This window comes from Ochotona curzoniae, unplaced genomic scaffold (assembly GCF_017591425.1).
Source record: "Ochotona curzoniae isolate NIBS_2020 unplaced genomic scaffold, NIBS_Ocur_1.0 contig_3819, whole genome shotgun sequence".
Taxonomy (NCBI): domain Eukaryota; kingdom Metazoa; phylum Chordata; class Mammalia; order Lagomorpha; family Ochotonidae; genus Ochotona; species Ochotona curzoniae.
The window spans coordinates 8,215,025-8,242,476 of record NW_024466004.1 but is presented as its reverse complement, the minus strand read 5'-3'; the positions used below and the strand labels follow the sequence as shown (position 1 = coordinate 8,242,476).

The following is a 27,452-nucleotide window of genomic DNA, read 5'->3' as shown; positions in this document are numbered from 1 at the left end:
ATAATAGTATTCTTAGTTGGGAAGGCGGGGGCAATGATGAATGGAAAGACAACATGCAGGAGGGCTACAACCTTGAAGTATGTGTTGGAGGCAATAGGGAGAGCTAGGAATGGAAAGCAAATCCGGGGGAAGACATGAGGAAGAGGGGAGGGGTCCTGGGGGGAAGGGGTCCAGGGACGGAAGGGAGAGGGGAGGAGACACGAAGGGTGTGGGAGGGGTGAGGGTTGGGGAGCAACCCAGTGATGTGGGCAATAGGCCCATGGGCAACAGGAAGGAGGCAGAAGACGGATCCAGATCAGGAACAATGAAACGAGGTATGGGGATACTAACAGCAGGTGGCCTGCGGGCCATCGGGAAGAAGGAGGCGGCCAAGGAGGGATCTGGTGGAAGAGGAGGATTCGGGGGCCGGCAGAGGTGTGTGGGTGTGGGGGTTAGGGGGATGGCGGGAGGAGGTGATGGGGAGGTGAGGCTAGGAGGACCTCTCCGAGAGAGCAAGGCCATCTCAGCTCCACCGAAATGGCTCAGGGAGCAGGGCAGGGGTCGGGAGCGGGGCAGGCACAGCTGGCCTCTCACCTCCCTCGTTGGGACCCAGCGGCCAGTCCCGCCGTGCTGGCCCCGCCTCTGTTGCTCCCTTCCGGGTCACACGGCAAGCGAGGAGCGCGGAACGTGCACAGCTCGGCATCTACGGATCCCCCTGCGGCCCACGCCAAGCGCGGTGGACCGAGCATGCGTGCTGCCCGCGGGCCGCTGCAAGAGCAGAAGCCGGGCGCGTCGGGTGATCCCTCTCTCGGTATTTCTGATCAGCTGTCCAGCGCCCCTCATCTCTAGGCTCGCGTTCTCTCCATCTCCCACCGCACTCAGAAACCCGGTGACTCGACCTCGCTTCAGGCAAGCGTTGGGCTTAATTCTGGCCCGTTTCCTAGCAGTTAAAAGTCGCCCCAAGCATCCGGGAGAATCCCCACCCCAGCCCCTCCCAAAGTCTCTAGCGTTCAATCAGGGCACCCGCAGCGTTTCCAAAATGCAAAGCTTTGAGGTTTACCTCTCCCGCTTCCCTCTTCAGAAAAATAGAGCCAAAGACCCCCACAGTCTGTGCACAAAAATGATACATTTATTGAAAGAGTAATTATTTTTTTTTTAATACAAAAGAAAGCTCTGTACATAGGACCGTGATCACGTCCACTATTCCTGGGTCAGCATCCCAGGGGAAGTAGAAACCACTTGACACACACACACACCACATTCACACACACACTCGCTCACTCATTCAGGCACAAGCGCACGCGCGCACATACACACACATTAACCCCAGAGCCACCGAGGAAGGGAGACGCCAAGGGCCCACTGCACATAAAAATGCCACCTCATTCGCAACACACGCATGTCCGCCCAAGGCCACACTCACAACCACACACATCTATAAGCACTTTGCCTGGTTCACTCACTGGGTCTGTCTGTCGTGGGGAGAAGGAAGAATTCATTACCATCTCCTCCCCCGCTCAACTGGGGCTAGGGGAAGTGGAGAGTGAGTGAGTGGGTGGGTGGATGGGTGGCAGGTGGAGTGAAACAAGAGCAGAGAAAAAGGGGGCTGGGCAGTTACTGACCTGAGTCCCAAGCTCCCCCAGCTCTCTGGCCCCTGATTGGCTATCCTTCAGCCTGGAAAGCCACACACACACACACCCTTCCCCCCACCCCTTTACCCTAGCCATCTCCAGGAGGAAGCCCCAGAAAGGTGACTTCCATTTTGGTACCCCAAATTGGGGGCAAGACAGCAATGGAAGGGGGGTAGAGGTTAGGGGGTTCTCCAACACGTCTCTACAAATTGTCCCCTTGACAACTCAGCTGTGCGTGCAATCTTCCCCACTCTACCCCTCACCCAATCCCAGGTGCAGGTAAGTTCCTACTTGAAGGCAGCTGGCTGAGGGGGTGAGAGGGAGGGTTTCATGACACCACCCCGGCAGCTGACCCCCAAAGCTTCCTTTCTGGATCCAGGTGAAGGTAGGCCGGGACACAGGGTGAAAAGACCCTCCCCCAATGCTGGCCCACCCTTAAGGTCTACCCTAAAGAGGGTAGAGGGGGGTGGGGCATGGCCCCTGTACAAATTACATAAATACTGAGGTTACACTTAGAAAAATAAAGTAATTTTCTTCAAGGCTTTTTTTTTGTCTTAATTTAAAAAAGTTACAGTAGCTGCTCACTCCCTGGGAGAGCTGCCGGTTCCTGGCTCCCCTATGTCTACTCTGGGTCCCAGAGCTGCTCCCACTTCTCCTGACTGCCGCTACCCCAAAATTCCTGCCTCTCACCCCCTCCCAGACCCCACCCTGCTCACTGCAACTTGGGCCCCAGGCCACCACAGGCCTGGGAGAACACAAAGATGCAATGCCCATGCGTGTGGCACAAATGAAGTCGGCTGCCTCTACCTGACACCCTCCCACCCACACCCCTACATTTGGTCTCCCTCTTCCCTCTCCCTAGCAACAGCCCTAACAAGGGCAAAAAGAAGCCCATAACTGTGGGTCACCCTCCCCACCCTGTTGGGGCATGGCCTGAGGGCCCCTCCCCAGCTTGCTCCTGGAAACAACCCAGGACCAGCTGTCCCAGAACCTCCCCTCCCCTACACTGGCAGCCCCCAAGTTCATGGGGTAGCTCTGTCCCCAGAGGGGGCCCGGCCAGTTCTGGGGAGCCCCTAGGACTCTCCAGAGAAGGGGAGTCCTAGGCAGGGAGGGGGACAGGTGGGACGAGAAAAACGCCATTAAAAAAAAGTTAAATATTTTAAAAATATATATTTATAGATTTGTTTTCACTTCGTCTCCTCAAATAAAAAGTTCAAAATCAACTTTAAGTAAAGCAGCTGGGAGGAGAAGGGAAGACGAGGGGGAGAAGGGAACGCTGGTGCTTCCCTCCATCCCAGGAGCCCATGGAGGGCCAGGGCAGGTGGCAAGGCAGCAGGGCAGGCGGCCCCAGAAGCCTGCCCCAGTGCACAGGCCCAGCTACTCAGAGGAAGTCAAAGAGCAGAGGGCAGCGCAGGAGGGAAGACGTCCCCCAGCTCAGCCCCATCTCCCTAGCTGGCTCCCTAAGGGGCAGCAGCAGGCCTCTTGTAACCCAGCCTATGGCAGACACGGTGCTGACCTGGGGTCAAGCAGGAGGCTGGAGAGACACACAGCAGGTGACTGCGTCCCCAGGGGAGGACACAGGGCCCAGTTCCACAGAAAACCTGGGAGTGGAAAGTAAGGGCCCTGTCCGGTTGGATAAGCTAATACTCATGGCAAACACTGAGCCAAGCTGGCAAGGGGAGATTGTGGGTCAAGTAGGGGGTCTGGGGGTAGGGGAGGAGGAAAGCCCACCATCAACAAGAAATAGAAGGTGGAGCCCAAAGAAGGAGTGGGTGCTGGGGGCAGGGGTGGGGACGGGAGGGAGGGCAGGCAGGCCCATTTCTTTGGCTGGAGTGAGAGGGCTTAGTCCTGTGTCTGCCCGCTCCTCCTTCCCACCCTCCCTCCTGCGGCCCGTTGACGACGTGTGTAAAGAAAACGTGAAAAGGCAACAATAAATAAGTGGTGCCATCCCTCGGGCCAGCTGTCCAGGGCGGCAGGGCGGATCATTCACTCTTGGTGCTGTGGGTGGCGTCCAGGTTGACCACCTGTAGCTCGGTGAGGTTGCTGCTGCTCCCGGCCTGCTGCCCTATCACAGCCATCTGGAGGGAACACGGGGGGGTGAGGGGTGAGGACCGGGAAGGTGGGGGGCCTGGACAGCCTGCACAGGCTGCCTCCCTGCCTAGGCTGACCAGAGAAACAGATGGGGCCCCGGGCCAGGGATTCTGCCTGTGACCGAGCGCTCGCGCCCCACCCTGCAGGTGTCGTGGAGTCGTCATCTGGCAGCAGGGAGCAGACCTCCCCGACCTACCTGGTGAAGCTGAACTGCAGAGACGGGGATCTGCACTGTCCCAGATGGTGCTGTCAGGAACACCTGGGGGACACCACCTGCGTGGGAACAACAATCACAGGCGACGTTCAGATTGCTTTGCCCGAGGTAGTGGAGGCAAGAAGAAATAAAATACACAAGGTTAAATAAGCCTGAGACGCAAGTGCCCGGGGCGTGAGAGGAGGTAGTGAGTGAGTGTGCCAGTGGACGAGTATGGGAGTGAGTGTGTGTGTATGTACTTACATAGGACACATGTGAGCACCTGAATGGACATGTGTGTGAGCATGTGCAGCTTCGTGCTGGGGCTGGGCCGGGGTTTTGGGGGAGGTGGGGGCTCAGGGAGGAAACAGTCCTCCAGTCCTCACCCTGCCCCCTCTACTCACCTTGCTCTTGGACCTGGCTGTGGGACACCTGCATGGTGGATGGCGCCTGGGAGAAGGCATTGAGCACGGTGAGGCTGCCATCCGCCAGGCCCGAGGTGGGGGCATACATCACTGCATGGGGGCTAGGATACATCATGTGGCCGCCCACAGTGGTGGGCACAGACGATGTCATGATGGTGGCGGGCAACGTCACTGGCAAACACAGACACTCATCAGGGATTGGTCCCCTCCTCATTGCCCCCATCCCACCCCTGGGATTCTGAGCCCTCTCCCCACCTCCCAGGGCAGATGTCACAGGACTATGCCTCTTCTGTATGTCATCATCAACCAATAAAAGCCTATTTCTTTTTCTTGCATACAATAGCACATCTGGAGCCTTCTACTGCATTGTTATTGGACTCTCTCCCCAATTCTCTAAGACCTAAGGTCTTACCCCTGTGACTCATAGCAGAGACAGCACCTGGTTTTGAGTCCCAGCTCTGCTTCCAGTCCAGTTTCCTGCCAACACGCACAGATCCTATGAGCTAGCCTATAATGATTCAAATACTTGGATTCTAGCCAGCCATGAGGGAGAAGACGGGAGTCTTGATTCAGCCCCAGCGGTTTGTAGGCCTTTGGGGAAGTGAACTGGCTGAGGCCAAGATTGCTGTCTCTGCTTTTCCGTCTTTCAAATAAAATGAAACATTTTTTAAATGTTCTTGAAAAGGTAAGTTTCCAAGGAAAAAAATAAAAAAAAAAGGTTCTAATGACCAAGCCACTCTTACTGGGGGGAAGCAAAGGTTCTTAGGGAACCCAATGCTGCCACTTTTTATAGGTTCTTTTCCTCCTCCCTCTTTCTAAAAATGCAGCTCAGAAAGTTTAAACAAGCAATTCTCAAGTGTTTCTGGACAGGTAGATCCCTGGGTGTCTTGCTGGATTGCAGAATCAGGTTGAAGCTTAAAGGTCTGCATTTCAGTAAGCTCCCAGGGGCAATGATGGGGCTCCTATCCACACAGAGCACTCTCTGTGGGACAAAAATCATATATAACTCAAACAGCATCTTGGCATTTCCAAAAGATGACATACACACCCACTCCACTCCCTCGACCCCCTCCCACAGACAACTGCTCTCTACATCCTTCTGTTACATTAAGCAAATGTTGTCTCTTTGGACAAGTAATGTCTTTGTAGGCCACAGGCTCCTTAGCCTGAATGAGGAGGAGGTAGCTCCAGTGGTCTCGGGTTCAAAACCCAGTCATCCTCATGGGACTCTGCCAGCAAGATGAGACTCGGTCAAACACGAATCTAAACTAGTCTGGAAGACATCCTCCAGTCCTGCTGGGTCCTGACTGATAGGTTTCCTGTTTGAAGGGGAGGGAGAGAGGGAAGAAGGGGCTGGGGCAGGGAGGGTGCTGGGCCTGGGAGCTATACCTGTCCCACTGGAGGAGGTCTGCGTGAGGTCTGTGCTGCTGTCACGAGAGGGAGACGCCTGCTGTGGGGCCTGGTGCACCTGAATGGCCTGCACTGGGACCTGCTGGGCCACAGCCCCACCTACAAGACACAGAATCTTACTTGTGGGCTCTATTCCACCCAGCTGCCACCTGCACAGAGCACCCCGACCCCCATCCCCACCACACGAACACTCCAATCCCAGAGTCTGGCACATTCGTCCCCACTCCCGTTCCTATCTCTCCCAGCATTCTCCTCTTCAGGGGGTTCCAGGCTCTATCTTGCCTTCACCCTTAATTCCTTCTCCTGCCTCTGGCCTTGCCTCTACCTTCTTCAGTTGGCACTGACCCATCGAGGACATGACATGCTCTATAGTCACAGGAGGGACGTGGAAGCATGTCGCCTGTTTCCATGGCAATGGATGAGCAGGACTGAGCTAGCTTGGTGAGCCTAGAGTGTTCCAAATGGATGAGGACTGCAGAGGTCGCAGCGGGCAGGGGCATACCTGTCAATGGGACTTAAGAGGCTTTCCTCTCGGGCTCTGGCCTCTGCTCACCCTTTCTCTGATCAGAAAAGTTGTTCCTCGTCCCAGCCCTGAACCTGCTCTTAACCTGCTCAATTTACCAGCCCACGCCAACCCCACCTCCAGGGAATGACCAGTCTCTCCCTGGTCCTGTACGACTCACCAGGCATGAGGGTGAAGCCAGTAGGCAGCTGCATAAGGCCCCCAGAGGAGACAGGACCGCTGCCTGTACCCTTCAGCACAGTCCCGTTGGCACTGCTGACAGCGCTGGGGCTGACGCTAGCAGACACTGGTGCCAAGTAGTTGGTGATGGGGAAGGAGGGGCCGCTGCTGACTTGCATGGTAGTGGAGGTGCTGGGTGCAGTTTGGATGGTGGAGGTGGTACCCGGCAGGTTGGTGACCGTGAACACGGGCTTCAGGGTGTCCTAGACAGGGAGGAAAGATGGAGCAGTGAGTGTCTGCCAGCTCTGACCCCCACAGACATTCTGAAACCAATGTGCGCGGCATCCACCCTGGTTCCACCGTCCACGGCTCCACTGTCCACCTGTGGCTACCCAACCCTTGAGTATACCAAGCTGCTGAACTCGGCCAGCTAAGTCTTAAAAACCTACCACATAGTTGGCTGTGGTGTTCACGCTGGTTAACATACTTAACACACATAGCAAGGCTAAAATGGATTTCCGCTCACCATCATCATCATCGTCCTCATTCCCTGAGTTCGCTGCCCAGATGGAGCAGCCCTCACACTCCATTTCCACCTGGAGATCCAGAGACAATTGCTTCCCTTTTCTAAGCCTCTGTTTTACTCTTATAGAAACAAGAGGGGGGAGTGGCACAGTAAACTAGTGACTAAAGTTTTTGCCTTGCATGTACCAGGATTCATGGGGCACCAGCTCTTTTTTTTTTTTTTTAAGATTTATTTATTTATTGGAAAGGCAGACATACAAGAGGAGGAGAGAAAGAGAGGAAGAGCTTCCGTCTGATGATTCACTCCCTAAGTGAGCGCAACGGCTGATGCTATGCCGATCCGAAGCCAGGATCCAGGAACCTCTTCCGGGTATCCCACATGGGTGCAGGGTCCCAAGGCTTTGGGCCGTCCTCAACTGCCCTCCCAGGCCACAAGCAGGGAGCTGGATGAGAAGTGGAGCTACTGGGATTAGAACCGGCACCCACATGGGATCCCAGGGCGTTCAAGGCAAGGACTTTAGCTGCTAGGCCACACTGCCAGGCCCGGGGCACCAGTTCTAATTCCAGGAGCTCTTCTTCCCATCCAGCTCCCTGATTGTGGCCTAGGAAAGTAGTGGAGGACAGTCTAAAGCCTTGAGACCCTGCAACTGCATGGGAGATCCGGAAGAGGCTCCAGGCTCCTGGCTTCAGATCAGCTCAGCTCCAGCTGTTATGGCCACTTAGGGAGTGAATCATCAGACAGAAGATCTTCCTATCTCTCCTCCTCTCTGCATATCTAACTTGCCAATAAGAATAAGTCTTAAAAGAAAAGAGGATCTGGTGCGGTAGCCTAGTGGCTAAAGTCCTTTTGCCTTGAACGTGCCAGGATCCCATCGGGTGCCAGTTCTAACTCCGGTGGCCCTGCTTCCCATCCAGCTCCCTGATTGTGGCCTGGAAAAGCAGTTAAGAACAGCCCAAAGGCTTGGGACCCTGCACCAGAAGAGGCTCCAGGCTCCTGACTCCAGATCAACTCAGTTCAAGGCTGTTGCAGTCACCAGGGGAGTGAATTATCGGATGGAAGATCTTCCTCCCTGTCTCTCCTCCTCTCTGTATACCTGACTTTGCAATAAAAATAAATAAATCTTTAAGAAAGAAAGAAAAAGAAACAAGAGGGGCTGGACAAGTATGTTCTCTTACAAGCATTCCTCCAGCTCCAATTTGCCAGGCACCTGACCTCCCAAGGACAGAATTCTTTAGGGGAGAGATCTTGGAGGCTTAGCCATGAAGTGCTTGATGCCAAATGCTCAAGATTTTAACTTATTCATGCAGCAAAACATCGTGTGAATCACTGGGCCCTGCTGTGACAGGGTTTGAAAACGATTACGGCGAGATCGGCTCAGAGCAGGAGGGGGAGCTTTCGATGTCAACTCGCCCCTCGTGAAGGCTTTTGTTCTTAGGAAAGGGAAGAAGCAAGTTTGGGGTTGAGAACCAGGCTCAGATAAGCATTGAGTGAACCTGGGGGGCCTGCTCAAAACCTGGGGGTGGGTCATCCAGGGATGTTTGCTAAGCCGCGGGGCTTCCGAGCCTCTGATTGGCCAAGGCGTTGCTAAGGCAAACACTGCCGCTTCCTCCCATTAGCCGGTGACCGAAGGACCACCCAGAAGGAGGAGCTCCCCAGCCAGCGAGGGAGGAAGCCCCGCCCCCTCTCCTTACCGGGAAAAGGAAGGAGGAGGCGTAACTAGGGCCGGCACCCCTAGCAGCAAGCAAACGCGCTCCCTGACTGCCCCGGCTGAATCCCAAAGGGGTAGAGAGCTGGCTAGCAAGGTAGTCGCCGTCCAACCGGCCGGCTTCCCAGGACCCTGCGACTCTCCCCAAGGGGCTCCCTTCCTACTCCCCAACGGCCCGGCCTGCCTGCCTGCCAGGAGGGCTGGGCTAAGTTACACCCCCGCCCCCAGCGGGGAGACAGCTGGCGGGAGGAATGCAAAGGCCCTGCCAGGCAGGCGGGCTGGCGGGGCGGGAGGCCGGCGTGGAGCCCGAGCCGGCCTTATATGGGCACGGAGGCCACCCGCTTATCTAGGAGGCCGGCCTCCTGTCAGGAGAGCAAGGATGAACACCTGTCCCCTAAGATGAGGGTACTAACCAGCTCCACTGCACATCAATGGGCATCTAGGCACTTGTCCCAAACCAGGGAGGGAACAGCAGCCAACCCTCCCCCCCGTGCCCCTCCCTTCCCTCCCCTTGCACGGCCATCCACACACACACCTTGGTCTCCCCACTGCTGTCCGATTCCGACACCTGGTAGGTGAGATCCGTCTCTTCGAAGCCAGTGGCACTCATCCTCTGGTCCGTGGTGGGATCCGAGCGGGGCGGCGAGTCTGGCGAGTTGAGGCACGTCTGAATCAGCGCCTTGCCAGTCTCACTGGTGATCATGGGCTGCAGTTTGCGGGTGGCAAAGGTATACACATGGCCTGTCTCGCTGGCCACCAGTAACAGCACCTGTGTCCCTGTCAGCGTGGACAGCTCATAAGCCTGGGGGATGGGGAGGGAGATGGAGATATCAGAAAAATGGTTCATCTCTACCTTCCCTGGGCAGTAGGAAAGGGGAAAATGACTCAGGAATATCCACTTCCCACTCCCAGAAGGAACTCTGGTTTGAGTGTGAGTGTGTGTGTGTTTGTAGGGGGTGCTATCAGGGTATCTGGGAGCAGCCAAGCAATTCAGGCCTCTGCCTGCAAGGGGCCCCCAGTGACCTGCAGACACCCCCAGCAGTCACATCCCCCCTGGGATGGAACACATGGAGGGAGGGGAACCCAGAGTGTCCACCCCTCCAACACAGGCAGGTGCCTGAAGCTTCACAGGGCTCCACCCCTTCCCCACAGTCACTGTGGATCAGGAGGGATCCCCACTGCATTGGAATTCACACCTGACATCCAGGATGACAACTCACCTAACTTCCAACTGTCCCCCTGGCTCTCCCCAGGAACGGCGCGGAGGCCTTCACCTGTTGCCATCCCCTAACTTCTCCCTCGGCCCCTGGAATACGGTGACTCAGGAAGGAAGGAAGTTGTCCTTTGTGAACCACCTTCCCCACAAACCTCTCCACTGATGACCAAGTGATAAGGGACAGCAGTCCGAGGGTATGTGGGGTGACGATGGCAGACAGGAGCTAAATGAGCAACAAAGACCCAGCCCTAAGCCCAGGACAGGGACCCTGGAGATGCCATCAGCCGTCCCAACAAAGTTGCACAATCCACCTGAGGAGCAGCTCCAGTGTCCATACAGGACAGAGAAAAACACCGGCCGCTGTTCCGCAAGTTCTAGCTTTTTTTTTTTTTCTCCTCCCCTCTCACAGTTCCTCCACTTCCATCCCTTCCAATAGCTTTCCCACTCCCAAAATGACACCTTTCCTCACCAGTTCTCACTGGTGGCTGACCAATTTGTAGGTACCCGTGCAAACCACCCCCAAACTCCATGCAGATTCTGCTCCCGATGGCTGGAACAGGCCAGTGTGCAGCCGCCGCTCCTGCCAGTGGGCACATGCAGCTGCCCGCGGATGCCGCAGAGCCAGCCAGGTCCAAGGTCAGCACTGGACCAGTCTCCAGCCCTACTCCACTACCTGTTCCCTCCAGCTCCGGCTCTCCCCTCAGCCGCCCACCGTCCTCCTACACAGGCTCGCTGGGTTGTTGTGGTTCTGCAGCTCCTGCACACCTCCACACTGCCACCCCCGCTTTTCGGGCGCCCTCCCTGCAAGCCCAGAGTGCACCGGGTCCTACTGCCTCCCGCGCCTCCTGATGCACCTCACGCGCGGGGCCGCTGCTCCTCACCCTGCACCGGGCCAGGGGCCTCTTCCTCTCACACGCGCACCGGTCACTCCCACCTCCCGGGCGCCCTTCCCCTCCATGCCGGACGTTGGCGCATCTCCCCCTCTCCCCACTTTTTTTTCCCTGGCGGCGCCCTCCCCTCCCACACACCTCTGCGGACTCGCTGCTTCTCACCTCGGCCTCGGAGCTGGCCTCCCTGCCGGTTCCCCCCTCTCCTCTCTCTCGCACACACACACCCCAGCTCCCCAACCTCCCGCCCCACGCGCGCGTCCCCATCCCTCCGGGTCGCCCCCCACTCCGCCCCCGGCAGGCAGGCAGCCCTCCCGGCTTCGGTACCTTCTTCATGATGCCCGTCTTCCTCTTGCTGAAGGTCGTGTAGCGCCGCAGCTTGTTGTCGATGAACTCCATCTTGATCTTCACGCGGCCCCGGGTCTTCTTGCCCGGCTTGGCCCCGCTCACCGCCCCGCTCACGGGTCCGTAGCCCCCGGCGGCGGCCGCCGACGCCTCGGGCCCAGCGACCACCATCTCCATCTCGCTGAGGCTCCGCTTGAGGCCGCGCCGCTCGGCGCCCAGCTCCTCCTCCTCGCCCGACTCCGAGTCGCCCTCGCTGCCGCTGTAGAGGGCCCCCGCGGTGGGCGCCGCCGGGGTCGTGGCCGCGGCCGCTGCAGCCTCCCGCTCCAGGCGGCCCGACCCGAGCCCCGCGCCGTTCCCGGGCACTCGGCCCCCGTTGGCCCCGCGCGTCCCGCCGCCGCCCGGCCGCCCCGTCGGGGTCCGGTTCAGGCTGCCCCCCAGGGCCGAGCCCCGGCCCAGCGCCGCCGCGGCCCCAGCTTGGCTCGGTAACATGGCGCTCAGTGCAGGAGGGCGGACGGGCCAGTCAGCGAGGGAGCCGAGCCGCCGCCGCCGCCGCCGCCATGGGCTTCCCGGCTGAACCCGGCGCTCCCGCTGCTGCTGCTGCCGCTGCCGCTGCTGCCGCCGCCGCGGCCGGGGCCGCTCTCGCCGCCGCGGCGAACCCGGGGCCCCTGCACGCCCGGGCCGATCTGGGCCCTCACTTTCCTGCCCCTGGTGGCCCCGGGTTGCCCCAGGCCGCGCGCAGCGCCCCCTGTCCGCCTGCTGCGGCGGCGCGCTCCGCGGCCGTCAGCGTCCCCCGGGGGGCAGGGGCTGCTGGCCGCGGCCGAGACGGCGGCGGGCGGAGGGGGCCGGGACCACGCGCTGCCGGCGGAGGGATCCCCCGACCCTTCCCCCCATATAAAGAGATACAATGTTTCCTTTTATGGCGAGGCCGCTCCTTATATGGTGAGCCCCAGCGCCCCCGCCCCATTGGTCCGCGGTTCCGACACCTGCGCGTCTCATTGGTCCGCGGCGGGCGCTGATTTGCATAGACATGCCGAACTCGCTGCTGTCATCCCTCGCGTCAGACCGCGATTCCGAAAGGGGAGGAGCCGAGGCCTCTTAAAGGAGCAGGACAACGGGCGAGACTCCGCCCCCTACTCGCAGCCCACAGCCCCCCGACAGACACACACTGACAGACACACTGACAGACACACTCTGACAGACACACTGACAGGCACACACAGACACACACACACACACACGAGAACTGGGAGGCTCTGTGCGGAGGAAGCCGCGCGCTGCCATGCGGGTGCTGAAGAGGATGCTGGAAGAAGCAAATCCGAAGGGAGCCCCTGACTGGATTTGGGAGTTTGCCGTGAAAGAGAAAATACAGTCCAGGTTTTCAAGGAAAACCATCGGGCAGCCTTTATTTCCTCCTGCCTTCCCGAGGGAGGCAAAGTTTAGTGGGCCAGCTGACAGAGTGGAAGGGCTTGGATCCGGGTTTGCGTCTCCCGCCCAGCCACTCGCTCCCAACCCTTGCCCTCCTCACCCCACCCCCAACTTCCCTTTCCCTCTCTTTTCCTGGGAACTGCACTTTCCAACCAGGCTAGCTCCCAGGGGCTCATTCATCATCGGCTACACCGGGTGCGTAGATGATTGTGTGTAGGTGGGTGGATCTGTGGAGGGGGGTCTTTTCAGACATCTGGAAGAAGTGGAGGAGACGGACAGCCGGATGGGGGCAGGGAGGAGGGATGGAGAGTGGTGAAAACTTGAAGCTACTCGGTCTGCCTGGCGGAAGGATGCAGCACACGCTTGTGGGGAGAGTGCGAGGGAGCAGCGCTCCGAGCTGAAGTTCAGGGAAGTCTCCAAGGTGGGAGGGGAGGGGGCGTTTAAAAGTTTGAAAATGGGGTGGCACAAAGCCCCCCGGTCAGGGTCTGGGTGAAATTGGGCTGGACTTGGCAGATCGGGGATCTGCCTCTTGGCAACCCAGAACTTGGAAACCAGTGACTGAGTCTCCAAACTCCATATTCCTCAAACCAGGAGGGTTTCAGCATCAGGTGTAAGGACACCGTGTCTGAAGTGCAGGGGAAGCAGCTGGTGGAGTTAGGAAGCCGGCCCTTCCCAACTCCTGCTGTCATTGTCCTTGGTGAAGCTTCCATGAAATAGTTGCAGCCCATCAGAGGTAGTGCCTGTGATGCTGAGTGTACTGCAACCCAGACTTAAATAAATCGGCAGATGTGTGGCCAGGTGGTTGAGTCACCCTTTAGGATGCCTGGTGGAATCCTAGCTTCCTGTATACTTCCCATTCTGCTTCCTGCTAACACACCGGGGCGGACAGCGCGGGTGAGGACAAGTACTCTACCCAGATGGAGTTCTGGGTTCCTGGCTTTTGGGGAGTGAACCAGCAGATGGAAGATTCCTTCCCTCCCCCGACCCCCACCAAGTTTCTCTATTTTTCTCTCTCTTTCAAATACAATGAAATCATTCAAATAATAACAAGTACCACAAAATGCCAAGAATTAATTGTGGCTGTGTATTAAAAAAATTCACATTATATGACAATAGTTCAAAACGTTTATGTAAAAGTCAAGTCAAGGGACCCAGCATAATAGTCTAGTGACTAAAATCCTTGCCTTGCATGTGCCTGGATCCCAATGGGCGCTGGTTTGTATCCCAGACATTTCACCTCCCTTCCAGCTCCCTGCTTGTGGCTTGGAAAGCAATGCAGGATGGCCCAAAGCCTTGGGACGATGCACGCATGTGGAAAACCTGGAAAAAGCTACTGGCCCCTGACTCTTGGCTTGGGATCAGCTCAGCTCCAGCCATTGCGGCTACTTGGAGAGTGAACCAGTGGGTGAAATAACTTTCTGTCTCTTGTTCTCTTTGTAAGTCTGACTTTCCAATAAAAATTAATAAATCTTCTAATTTTAAAAATGGGGTTAAGGGCCCAGTGCTATAGCTCAATGGCTAAATACTCACCTTGTATGTGTCAGGATTCCATATGGGCAATGGTTCATGTCCCAGTTGCTCCACTTCCCATCCAGCTGCCTGCTTGTGGACTGGGGAAAAAAAAGTAGAGCATGGCCCAAAGCCTTGGGACCCTGCACCTGCAGAGGAGACCCGGAAGAGACTCCTGGTTCCTGGCTTCAGAGTGGCTTAAACATTGTGGACATTTGAGGAACAAATAAGCAGATGGAAGATTTCTCTGTGTGATGTATGTGTGTGATTCCTTCTTTCTGTAACTTTGCTTTTTGAATACAAAGAGAAAAATTATTTTGTGAGGTTTTATATGGTTAGTGCAAGAGCTAGGATGAGAGTGGTTGAGAAAATGGCCTTTTATAAGACAGCCAATCTGCCAGCACCTTGGTCAAGGACATTTTAGCTTACAGAACTCTACATTTTAAAAAAGATTTATTTATTTTTATTGCAAAGTCATATATACAGAGAAGAGGGAAGACAGAGAGGAAGATCTTCCTTTTGATGGTTCACTCCCCAAGTGACCATAACAGCCAGTACGGCGCTGATCCGAAGCCAGGATCCAGGAACTTCTTCCAGATCTCCACACGGGTGCAGAGGTCCCAAGGCTTTGGGCCGCCCTGTCTGCTTTCCTAGGCCACAAGCAGGGAGCTGGATGGGAAACGGGGCTGTCGGGATTAGAACCAGCACCCATATGGGATCTTGGCGCACTCAAGGTGAGGACTTTAGGCGCTAGGCCTCTGCACAGGGCCCGGAAAATACATTTTTAATACTTAAAAACAACTGATGCAGCCACTTTGAAATTCATACAAAACATTTTAACAACACACTGAGTTTTTTGAACAGGTGTTCTCATACATGGGCTAGGTCTTATAAAATGGCATTTTTAGAAAAGATTTATTTATTTTTATTGAAAAGGCAGATATACAGAGAGGGAGAGCTTCCATCCACTGATTCACTCCCCAAGTGGCCACAATGACCAGAGCTGAGCTGAGCTGAATCCAGGAGCCCAAGAGCTTCTCTGGGTCTCCCACAAGGGTGCAGGGTCCTAAGGTTTTGGGCCAATCTCATCTGCTATCCCAGGCCACAGGCAGGGAGTTAAATGGGAAGTGGGGCTGCTGAGATTAGAACCAGTGCCCATAGGGGATCCTGGAGTGTTCAAGGCAAGGACTTTAGCCACTAGGCTATTGCGCTGAGCTGTAAAATGGCATTTTCTAGACCAAGACGGTAGGCTACTCTCTCATGCAGTTCCCCGTGTGTCTTGGATGGTGGTGTTAGTTGTATGACATCACGTGTGTGCAAGTGTATGTATGAATGCAGACATGTTTGCATATACCAGGGAACCGCAGAAAGTTGACGGAAAATGAAGACTATTTTTAATTCCATGTATATTATTTCATCCATAATTTTAAAAAATTTGAAAGGCAAAGTGACAGAATTTTCTTTTTTTCCTGTTTTTAACATTTATTTATTATTTTTATTGCAAGGTCAGATATATAGAGAGGAGGGGAGACAGAGAGGAAGATCTTCCATCCCCTGTTTCACTCCCGAAGTGTTTGCAATGGCTGGAGCTGAGTTGATCCGAAGCCAGGAGCCAGGAAGGAACTTCTTCCAGATTTCCCATGTGGGTGCAGGGTCCCAAGGCTTTGGGTTGTCCTCGACGGCTTTCCTAGGTCACAACAGGGAGCTGGATGAGAAGTGGAGCTGCCAGGATTAGAACCAGTATCCATATGGGATCCCGGTGCGTTCAAGGTGAGGACTTTATCCCAATAGGCTACTGCGCCGGGCCCGAGTTTTGTATCTACTGGTTCATTCCGCAAATGGCCTCAGTTGCTGGCTGGGTCAGACATAGCAAGCCAGGAATTCCACCCTGGTCTCCCATGTGGGTGAAAGTGGCCACCTACCTCTGCCTTCCCAAGCACACAAACAGGGAGCTGGGTCCAAAAGAAAGCAGTAGGGACTTTAACACATAGGCCAAAATCTTGCCATTTGCTGATTCACTCTCCTAATGCCAACAGCTGAGGCTGGACCAGATCAAAAAACCAGGAGCCCACAATTCAAACCTTTTGCCTCCTAGGACACACATTAGTAAGAACAAGGACGTGAAGGCAGGCACCCCAAGAGGCATTTTTAACTGCTGAACCCAACGCAACTCTGCAATAGTGGTAAGAAGGGTCTTCTTTTTTTTTTTTAAGATTTATTTTTATTATTATTTTTTTACTGTAAAGTTAAATATGCAGAGAGAGGAGGAGAGACAGAGAGGAAGATCTTCCATCCGATGACTCACTCCCCAAGTGAGCGCAACGGGCCGATGCTATGCCGATCCGAAGCCAGGAGCCTCTTCCGGGTCTCCCACACGGGTGCAGGGTCCCAAAGCTTTGGGCCGTCCTCGACTGCTTTCCTGGGCCACAGGTAGAGAGCTGGAAGGGAAGTGGGGCTGCAGGAATTAGAACCGGCGCCCATATGGGATCCCGGGCGTGCAAGGCAAGGACCTTAACCACTGTGCCACCGTGCCAGGCCCAAGAAGGGTCTTCTTAAAACAAAAAATTTCTTGGGCCCAGCGTTGTGGCCTAGTGGGTAAAGTCCTCACCTTGAACACACTGGGATCCCATATGGGTGCTCAGTCTAATCCCTGCAGCTCTGCTTCCCATCCAGCTCCCTGCTGTGGCCTGGGAAAGCAGTCAAGGATGGCTCAAAGCCTTGGGACCCTGCACCCGTGTGGGGACCTGGAGAAAGTTCCGGGATCCTGGCTTTGGATCGGCACAGCACTGGCCGTTATGGTCTCTTGGGGAGTGAATCATCAGACGAAGATCTTCCTCTCTGTCTCTCCTCCTCTCTATATATACCTGACTTTGCAATAAAAATAAATAGATCTTTTAAAATTTTTCTTTATTTTTTATTGGAAAAGCAGATTTAAAGAGAGGGAGAGACAGAAAGAGCTTCCCTCTGTTGGTTCACTTCCCAAATGCCTGCAATGGCCAGAGCTGAGCCGATCTCAAGCCACAAGCCAGGAGCTTCTTCCAGGTCTCTCATATAGTACAAGGTCCCAAGGCTTTGGGCCATCCTCCACTGCTTTCCCAGGCCACAAGCAGGGAGCTGGATGGGAAGTGGAGCAGCTGGGACATGAATCAGTGCCCATATGGGATCCCAACACATTTACGACAATGGAATTAGCCCCTGAGCTATCACACTGGATTCAAGGAGGGTTTTATTACTATCGGGGGTCCTCCCGTCCCGCGGAAGAAATCACCCGACACTTGAGAGAGTCTCCAAGGCGCTTTATTCTGATCTTCCGTTGTGTCCGTTAACTCTGTTGTGACCGTTATGCCCGTTACGCTCCAGCCCCTCCCCCGCCAAGCCCCCCCCCCCCGCTTATCTGTCAAACCTGACCAATCAACTTAAAGATAACCAAGGCACACCAATCAGGGCAAAGGGCCAATCACAGAGCAAGAAATGGTCAGTGCCCCCAACATATTACTTTCCTTTTCATAAGTTACACACAGGTAAACATGTGCAATGTATTAGCTGAAGAGGAAGAATGGGTTAAAGAAGTAAACAGCTCCAAATTGTTTCAGGAGCTGTGAATGGAGCTGGGGTAGAGGTCTATGCTGCCTGAGCCTTGCCATTATACACCTGGGATTCCCATTATACACCTGGGATTCCCATTATACACCTGGGATTCCCACTATACACCTGGGATTCCCATTATACACCTGGGATTCCCACTATACACCTGGGATTCCCATTATACACCTGGGATTCCCACTATACACCTGGGATTCCCATTATACACCTGGGATTCCCATTATACACCTGGGATTCCAGTCCTGCACTGGTTTACACACACACGGCTGACAGCCATCAGCAGGGGTACCCCAAACAACCTCTCTCATACACCCACAAAGGAAGGTGTCTGGGCAGAGCGCATTCCTCAGCTAGCCTTCATACAGGCTGGCCTGTCTGCAGCTTCACCCGGATTCTGGGCCTGTGTTCGGCTGGCTTGGGAGCACAATTCCTGCATCTGCTTGTGGTGGCTTTGTCCTTATACCCTTTGGCCTCACAGGGAGGCCAGGAGGAAGCTTAACCCTACTTATCACATTTAGGTCAGATATATACAGAGGAGAGACAAAGAGAAGATCTTCCATCCAATGACTCACTCCCCAAATGATTGCAACAGCCGGAGCTGCACTGATCCGAAGTCAGGAGCTAGGAGCTCTGCTGGGTCTCCTTCACAGGTGCAGAGTCCCAAGGCTTTGGGCCATCCTTGTCTGCCCTCCCACGCCACAAGCAGGGAGCTAGAAGGGAAGCAGGGCTGTCAGGATTAGAACCGGCACCCATATGAGATTCCAGTATATTCAAGGCGAGGACTTTAGCTGCTAGGCCACCATGCCATGCACCCCCCCTTTTAAGATTTTTTATTAGATTTTTTAATTGGAAAGGCAGATATACAGAGAGGAGAGACAGAGAGGAAGTTCTTCTGCTTGATGGTTCACTTCCCAAGCAGCTGCAATAGCTGGAGCTGAGCCAATCTGAAGCCAGGAGCCCAGAGCTTCTTCTGGATCTCCCACACAGGTGCAGGGTCCCAAGGCTTTGGGTTGTCCACTGCCTTCCTAGTCCACAAGCAGGGAGCTAGATGGGAAGCAGGGGCACTGGGATTAGAACCAGCACCCATATGGGATCCTGGTGCATTCAAGGTGAGGACTTTAGCTGCTAGGCTACTGTCCAGGTCCTCTTTGTTTTATTTTTAAATAGATTTATATATCTTTTCTTGGGAAGGCAGATTTACAGAGACGAACAGAAGACCGAAAGATCTTTCACCTGCTGTTTCATTCCCCAAGTGACCACAAAGGCTGGAGCTGAGCTGATCCGAAGTCAGGAGCCCAAGAGCTTCTTCTGGGTCTCCCACATGGGTCAGGGTCCCAAGGTTTGGGCCATTCTCTACTGCTTTCCCAGACCACAAGCAGGGAGCTAGAAGGGAAGTGGAACAACTGGAACACAAACCATTGCCCATATGAGATGCTGGTGCTTGCAGGTCCCTTGCGTGGACCATGTAAGAGCTGTGTACTGTGACATCAAAGCTCTTCCACTCATTTCCTTATTCCCAGGCAGTGTCTCAGTGTTTGAAGGACGACAACTCCTCATTCATTATTTGTCTTTTCGCATTGTAAAACATAACCATCCCTTGGTATCTGTGGGGAACTAACTCTGGAACAGCTTACCCTGACCCCTAAACCCATGAATGCTCAGGGCCTTATAAGGAATGCTGCAGTTTGCAGATTCCTTGCACACATCCTCCTATCCACGTCAATGTATCTCAAAGACCTTCTTCTGTGTCAATGCCAGGTGTATTGTTTGGGGAATAATGCTAAGGAGACGTCTGTAAGCATTCAGCACAGATGCGATATGTTTCCAAGGCTTTTCGACCGACTACTGGTTGAATCCACAGATCCAGAACTCATTGATGTGGAGAGCTGGCTGCACAGGAGAAGATGTGTAAGGTACAGGCAAATATGACTGCATCTTACATAAGAGACCCGAGCACCTGTGGCCTTTGGAGCCAGTCCCTTGTGGATGCAGAGGGACAAATCACACCCCTACATCTTTGCCGTGTGGCTCTGCAGTGTCTTCTATTCTTGTTAATGTTGGGACTTACCACACAACTCACTTCAACCAGTAAAATGCTCACCGACTTGTGACTATGTATACAAGTGATTTTTTTATACAGTTTTTAGAAAGATTAATTTTATTTGGAAGGCAGATTTTACAGAGGAGACACAGAAAGAGGTCTTCCTCTGGTTCACTCCCCCAGTGGCTGCAATGACCAGAGCTGAGCTGATCCAAAGCTGGATGCCAGGAGCTTCCTCTGGGCCTCCCACTTGGATGCAGGGTTCGAAGGCTTTGGGCCATCTTTTGCTGCTATCCCAGGCCACAAGCAGGGAGATGCATGGGAAATGGGGCAGCCAGGGCTTGAACTGGTACTCATATGGGATGCCAGCACAGCAGGGCAGATTAGCTTGTTGCACCACATGCTGGCCCCAGTACATACGTACCCAAAAGGCAGAGACAGAAAATACCCACAACAGCCAGGGCTGGGCCAGGCTGAAGCCAGGAGCCCAAACTCAATCTGGAGTCTCCCGGGTGGGTGGCAGGGACTCACCTAACAAAACCACCGCTATCTGCTGCCTCCTAGGATGTACATAAGCAGGAGGCTGGCACAGGACCAGAGCTGGCGTTCTGATATGGAATGTGGGTTGTCCCAAGTAGCATTTTCCATGATGTACTAGACACCTGTCCCACATGTGTGGCTTTCAACATTGTCGGAGTACACATTTGACCTAGCAAGGAAGATGACCACATTGCGTGAAGGAGTGCCTGGGTTTCAATACCTCACTCCACCTTCCTGCTAACACAGACCCTGGGCGGCAGCAGGGACGGCTCATGTAATCGGGTCCTTACCTCCCACGTGAGAAACTGAGATGAAGTTCCCTGCTTTTGGCTTCAGCGTGGCCCAGTCCCAGCTATTGCAGGCGTTTGGGGAATGAAAGAGCACTTGGGACATCTCTCTCAAAAATTAAATATTCTTGACTGATTTTTAAAAATGCACTTTTATGATCTGTCTTGACCACTTGTGCCTCTGCCACTTCATCACAGCCTGCTCTGGGTGTCTGCACATCAGACCCACAGCCTGAAGCCAAACCTAGACCAACTCAGCCAAGATCAGCCAGACCTGAAGAAAACTGTTGTGAGGGATTTATGTGGCATTACCATCCCAACATGCAATAACTAACATACAACTCAATATAATCATGGCTCCTTAGCACAGGGTACATGTTCTAGAACATTCTACAGATTACTGAAACTGTGAATAGCACCAAACTCCATCCTCGTCATACTGTCTCCAAATCACACGTACCTATAATAAAAGTTTAATTTATAAATCAATCACAGTAGGAGAACACCACCAACATGGTAAAATACAACAACTATAACAACACACTCTAATAAAAGCAATTGAAAACTTAGAAACTGCTTATTTCTGGAATTTTCAGCTTCCTATTTTTCAACCACAGCTGGCCATCAGTAATTGAATCCATGGGAAGCAGGGCTGTGGATAGGGGTAGTGAGGGGGCAGGGGGCAGGGAAGCTGGCGGAATTGCCAAGGTTAAGTGAGACAATAAGTACAAGGTACTTAGCAACAAGACTACAAAGAACAAGTCTGCAGAAGCTATTAGCCATTATTCTCACCACTGGGAAGTCTGGAACAGAACAGAAGGAACTGTGGTGACACAAGGTCTAGGTGGGGAAGAGGCCAGTATCCGACCATTTGAGGCAGGAAGGCTCCATCTCTGCTCAGCTCCCTTCTGCAGTCTTTTTACATTATTTCTGCATTTATTTATTTGAGAGGCACAGAGGGAGAGAAAGAGAGAGAGAGAGAGAGGAGAAAGAGAGAACTCCCCATCTGCTAGGTCATGAGTTCATTTCCCCCAGGCCCACAGTGCCCTGGGGCTGGGGAGTAGAGCCAGGAGCTGGGAGTTTAGCCCATGTCTCCTACTTGGGTGGTAAGGACTCCTCCTTGAGCCATCCCCTCTGCCTCCCAGGGTAAGCATTGGCAGCAAGCTGGAACCCAAAACAAAACTGGGATTGGAACTTGATGGGAGAAGCAATCAGCCTCTTAACTGAAAGGCCACACACACACACACACACACACACACACCCTGCTCCTACGAAATATTTTTTTAATTACAGAAAGAAAAAAGAGACAGATTTTTTTTTTTTCCTATCTGCTGGTCCCAATGGCTGGAACTGGGTCATTCCAAAGCCAGGAGCTTCTTCTGGGTCTCCCATGTGGGAATGGGGGGTCGGTAAGCACTTGGACTATCTTCTGCTGTTTTCCCAGGCCCATTAGCAGAGAGCTGGATGTGCAGTAGAATAGCCAGGACTTGACCTGGGGGAGGCTTAGTCTGCTATGCCATGGGGCTGGCTCCAGGTTGCAGCTTCTCTCAGGGACTCAGAAAAACTGGAGTCTGTGATGAATTGCTCCAACCCCACTCTGTCCTCCCCTGGGTGTGAGGGCTAGGCCAGTCAGCTGACAGCAAGCAGCTGGCAGTCAGAGCCAGTGTGGGTGGACGAGCCCATAGTCCGCCCCTGAGTCCTGCTGGAGCCCCAGCAATTTTCAGAGAGGTACAGCTCTGTGACCAGCGAGGGAAGAAGCAACACGGTCTAGGGCCAAGTTGTGAATCAATCTGAGAAACAGATTGTACAAAAGGCTTCTTTATTGAGAGCAGCGAGTGTAAAAAAAACAACAAACAAACAAACAAACAACAACAACAATAATAAAAGTGTGAGGCCAGGGGTCGCCCACCCCTACCTCCCAGGCCCACCCACCCCACGCTGCAATTACATACAAAAGTCGCCCATGGTGCATACAAAAAGGGCGGGTTAATATAGTGTCAAAAGCTCCTGAAAACTCCTTCATCTGCCAGGCACTTAGGAAAGGAGAGAAGGGCTGGGGAAGGTATGGAATGGGGTCAGCGTGCACAAGCGAGCCAGCCCAAGGTGGGGAGGCCTCATTGGCCATGTCCTCCGAAACCCTGGGCTACACTCCACATGGGGCCCCATGAGTCAAGAGCCTCTTGGGGCCTGTGTGTTCTCAGAACTAGCCTGGGGCTCAAGTCCATGAAGGAACTTTCCTCCCCAGGCCCCAGCTCTGCCCCAGAACCCCAGTCTCACTGAGAAGTCAGCAGGTGAGCAGCAGAGCTGCACCTGCTCCAGGGGGAGAAGTATTGCAGGCCAGAGATGCAAAGGGTTACCTGAGGCACCCACACTGTCCCCAGAGGTGGGGGATGGGTGGCAGAGAAGGCCCTGGCCAACCACTCAGCCTGGGGCTGAATCTGCCTTCCCAGGGGCTGAGGGTGAAGCAAAGGAATGCCCAGGCCCTGCCTGTTGTTCCGGGGAGGGGGGAACCCAGGTCCCAATATGCTGAAGGCTCCCCTCCAGAAGCACCCCTGCCCCTCTGCAGGCCATCCCAAGGCCTGGCCTGCCACAGGGCTCCCTCCTCACGGCTTGCTGTCAGCAGGGCTGTCGGCCAGGGTGTTGGCGATCTCACTGAAGGAGGGCCGGTCCTTGGGGCTTGGGGCCCAGCAACGCTGCATCAGCCGGAAGAGCTTAGAAGGGCAGCCCTCAGGCTGTGGAAGTCGGGCCTTCCCAGCCTGCAGATCTGCAGGGAAAACAGAGAATGAGGAGGCAGCTGAGACTACAGCAGACGAGAGCAGACCACATAGGAGGTAGACACTGGTTGGTCCAAGCAGAGGGTGCAATCTTGCTAGCCAAAGGTCTGACCCTGTGGGCCCCAGCCCTGCTATCTAGCTGGTTCCTGTGGACCAGCCCCTGGTGGGAGTTGGACATGTCATATGAGGACCAGTGGTGGGCACTGGGGTTGGGGCCAGGGCTTTGACAAGACGTGATGGCTGGAAAAACCTCAATAGTCACAGTCTTGCACCAACCAACGGTCAGCCCCAAGAGGGGACAGAGGCAGCTGGAGGGTAGCAATGTGGAGCAACCTCGCCCCTTGAGAACCACCTAGAAGCATCTCTTGGGAAGGCAGGTGCCTACCTGCCAGCACCTCGTCATCGGCCTGCCCACCGTGGGGCATGTCTCCGTGGGTGAACACCTCCCACATCAGCACACCGAAAGCCCACACGTCCGACTTGGTGGAGAAGTCACCCTCCAGGATGGCCTCGGGGGACATCCAGCGCAGGGGCACCCAGGCCTGGCGGAAGTGGTAGTACTCACTGCGGGAGAGAACCAACAGAGAGGGTGGAAGCACAGTGGGGCACATGGTCTGTGGGCCATGTGGGTCTGTGGCATCACTTCCCACACCGAAGTGTAGGAAAGGGCTTGTGTGTGGGGATCAGGGGTGTCACTGGATGGAATCTGGAGGAGACATCCACGTGAGTCTGACAGCTCCAACATTCCATTATGAGAGGTGGGTGGGCATGTGGTGCAGCAGTTAAGTGACCACTTAGGATGCCCACATCCCAAATCAGGGTGCCTGGGTTTAAATCCTGGCTCTGCTTCTAATCCAGCTTCCTGCTCATGTGTACCCTGGGAGTCAGCAGGTGATGGCTCCAAACCAGGCTCCCTGCCACCCGTGTGGGAGACGCACAGTGAGTCCCAGACCTGGCACATTCCTGGCTGTTATGGGGCACTAGGGAGGAAACCATCAGATGGAAGGACAACCCATACCTTTTTTGCTCTCTCTTGCTCTGCCATTCAACAAAATTAAAAGAATCAAATTCTGCCTAAACATGAATAGAAAACTCAGAATCCATACTTCCCATGCTGGTTTTACACAGTTAAGAAGTCGGAACTTGTTCAAGGCCAATAGCTTTACAAGCAACTAGAGCAACAGTCAGACCAATTGGGACTGACTTGGAGCAGGGTCTGGGGGCGGTGGGCAGGGAGATGGGATGTGTGTCTGTTGCTCCTTCAGGGGCTGAGCGCAATGTCTTGGGCTTTAACAATGACAGTCACTGAAGGCAGGGAACTACAGAGGAGACCACATGAAGAGTTACTCAGAAATGGCTGTAAAGTATAGTCGGTTGTCAAGAAGAAAAGGCTTGTGGCTTTTTATCCCCACAGAAAGGTCACAATCGTCGGGACCCTCGGTTCCCTTTCTGGGAAGCCTGCTGCACTGGAAGGGCCTGAAGGAATGACACAGCTTTGGACTAAGCATGCTCTACCTTCTTTCTCACATCCCTCCCACCGATTGTACATGCCCTCTGGTAGGTTGGTACCCCCCCCCCTCAGCCCACCTGCGCACCCCTACCTGTTGTAGACGTCCTTGCTGAGGCCCAGGGCCGACACCTTCACCTGCCTCTGGACACTGATCAGGCAGTTGCGAGCAGCCAAGTCCTTGTGTACAAAGCGGTTGTTGGACAAGTGCTCCATGCCCAGGGCCACCTGGCTGCACAGGGCCACCTGTGAAGAGGAAGGGGGGCCTGTCACAACACCCAGGGCAAATAAAGGGAGCACCCTTGATGGTGCCCTGGCTGGGGCCTCTGTGCTACTGGTGGGATGCTCAGGGAGCCTTAAAGCACAGGTGCCTCAGCTTGCTTCTCTGTGAATGGGAAGTGCAGCAGTGGCTGCCTCAAGGGGCTGCAGGAGGACTGGGCAAGCAAGTGCACAGGGGGCGGTACAGCCACTGATGAGCAAAAAACAAGTGAGCAGGGGATCAGCACTTACATCTTTTCTTTTTTTTTTTTTTAAGACTTATTTACTTTTATTGGAAAGTCAGATATACAGAGAGGAGGATCTTCCAAGCACTTGATTCACTCCCAAAGTGGCTGCAATGGTCGAAACCGAGCCAATCTGACGCCAGGAGCTAGGAGCCTCCTTCAGGTCTCCACCATGGGTTCAGGGTCCCAAGCCCCTGAGCCATCCTCAACTGCTTTCCCAGGCCACAAACAGGAAGCGAGATGGGAAGCCAGCCGGGCTGCTAGGACATGAACCAGTGTCCATACGGGATCCCAGCGTGTGCAAGGCAAGGACCTTAGCCCCTAGGCCACCGTGTTGGGCCTGCTTACATTTTTTTTTTAACAAAAGACTTGATTAGGGCTGGTGCTGTGGCACAGTAGGCGGAGCTGCCATCTGCGGCACCAGCATCCTACACGGGAACCAGTTTGAATCCTGGCTGTTTCAGTTCCAATCCATCTCCCTGCTAACGCATCTGGGAAAGCAGTTGAGGATGGCCTAAAGCCTTGGGACCCCTGCACCCTCATGGGAGACTAGGAAGAAGCTCCAGGCCTCTGGTTTCAGACCAGCCCAGCTCTAGCCATTGTGGCCATCTGGGAAATGAACCAGTAGATGGAAGATCTCTTCCCTCTCTCTCTATAACTCCCTTTCAAATAAATAAGTCAATCTTTAAGAAAAAGACTTACTCATTTTAAAGAGAGAGAAATAAATCTTCAATCTGCTGGTGTCACTTCCCCAAGTGGCTGCAAGGGCCAGGGCTGGACCAGGCTGAAGCTAAGAGCCAGGAACTCCGCTCAGGTCTCCCACGTAGGTATAGGGGCCCAAGCATTTGGGGCCAGCTTCTGCTGCCTCCCCAGTGGCATTAGTTAGTAGGGAGCTGACTGGGAAGTGGAACAGTTGAGAACCCAACTACAGCTCCGATGCTGCCTTTGCCATTGGTGATTTAATCCACTCTGCCCAATCTCCAACCACACGCCACTCACACTTCTACGGGCTATCTCTTCTTTTCCCCGTGAAAGTCTGTCTTTTCCATAATTTGTATAACAAAATTCCCATATGCATGCATGACAGAACTTACACAGACATGCATGACTGACTGGAGGGGAACTGGACATGAGGGAAGAGGCGTAGGGAAATGTCTGGTTCACATTCTTTGCCTTCTAGACGAGGCACCCCCAAAACTCCAGAGAGTTCCCTCCCAATGGCACACCCTCCCTTCCAAAAGTAGCCCTACCTGGATGTTTCCAATGGCAAGATCTGTCTTTTCTTTAACCACTCACGCATGGGTTCCTAAATGATCTCACTCCAAGACACCTGCTTTAGAACCAGCTAAGGCTAGAAGCACACAAACTGGACATTCCTTTGAACTTTGATTTTCATCCCTCCACACTGTGAGATTCATCTTTTTTTTTTAAAAGATTTATTTTTATTATTTTGTTATTGGAAAGGCGGATGTACACAGAGGAGAGACAGAGAGGAAGATCTTCCATCCGATGATTCACTCCCCAAGTGAGCGCAACAGGTCGATACTATGCCGATCCAAAGCCAGGAGCCTCTTCCGGGTCTCCCACACAGGTGCAGGTTCCCAAAGCTTTGGGTCGTCCTCAACCGCCCTCCCAGGCCACAGGCAGGGAGCTGGATGGGAAGCGGGGCTGCCGGGATTAGAACCGGCACCCATATGGGATCCCGAGCGTGCAAGGCGAGGACCTTTAACCACTTGCGCCACCGTGCCGGGCCCGAGATTCATCTTTTAAAAACAAAACAAAACACCCCCAAAACTTCGGCCTGGCACAATGGTTCAATTGCCGAAGTGCTGGGATCCCATAGGGGCGCTGGTTCATGTTCCAGCTGCTCCACTTCCCATCCAGCTCCCTCCTTATGGCCTGGGAAAGCAGTTGAGGACGGCCCAAAGCCTTGGGATGCTGAACCCATGTGGAAGACCCAAAGGAGGCTCCTGGCTCCTAGCTTTGAATTGACTTGGCTCCAAAGGGTTAGAGCAAAGGGCAAGTGGGTGAATCTGCCAGGATATTAAGCCACCTCTTCTCCCTACCACCCCCCAAGCTCTGCCAGGTTCAGCTGCACCTTGGGTCTCCAGAGGAAAATGTGAGGCCACACTCCTACAACAAGCCCTGGGCCATCGTCCTCAGGATTGCACCA

General features: G+C 54.2%; 2 protein-coding genes across 2 annotated transcripts in view; both read right to left on the bottom strand.

Moving 5' to 3' along the window:
* Positions 1–1,088: 1,088 nt before the first annotated feature.
* SRF (serum response factor) lies at positions 1,089–11,964 on the bottom strand. Its single transcript, XM_040983420.1, has 7 exons — positions 11,073–11,964; positions 9,178–9,444; positions 6,413–6,674; positions 5,709–5,828; positions 4,299–4,490; positions 3,898–3,974; positions 1,089–3,688 (listed from the first exon to the last, which is right to left on the bottom strand). Exons 1-7 carry the CDS (start codon positions 11,577–11,579, stop codon positions 3,593–3,595), a joined length of 1,521 nt encoding a protein of 506 aa, XP_040839354.1. The 5' UTR covers positions 11,580–11,964; the 3' UTR covers positions 1,089–3,592.
* An 11,048-nt stretch (positions 11,965–23,012) lies between these two features.
* The window catches only part of PTK7 (protein tyrosine kinase 7 (inactive)), a 55,989-nt gene continuing 51,549 nt past the window's right edge, over positions 23,013–27,452 (bottom strand). The window contains exons 18-20 of the mRNA XM_040983415.1: positions 24,871–25,022; positions 23,655–23,833; positions 23,013–23,259 (exon numbers count right to left, since the gene is read on the bottom strand). Coding sequence (XP_040839349.1) covers positions 23,099–23,259; positions 23,655–23,833; positions 24,871–25,022 — 492 coding nt within the window. The 3' untranslated portion in view covers positions 23,013–23,098. The remainder of the gene's footprint in view (positions 23,260–23,654; positions 23,834–24,870; positions 25,023–27,452) is intronic.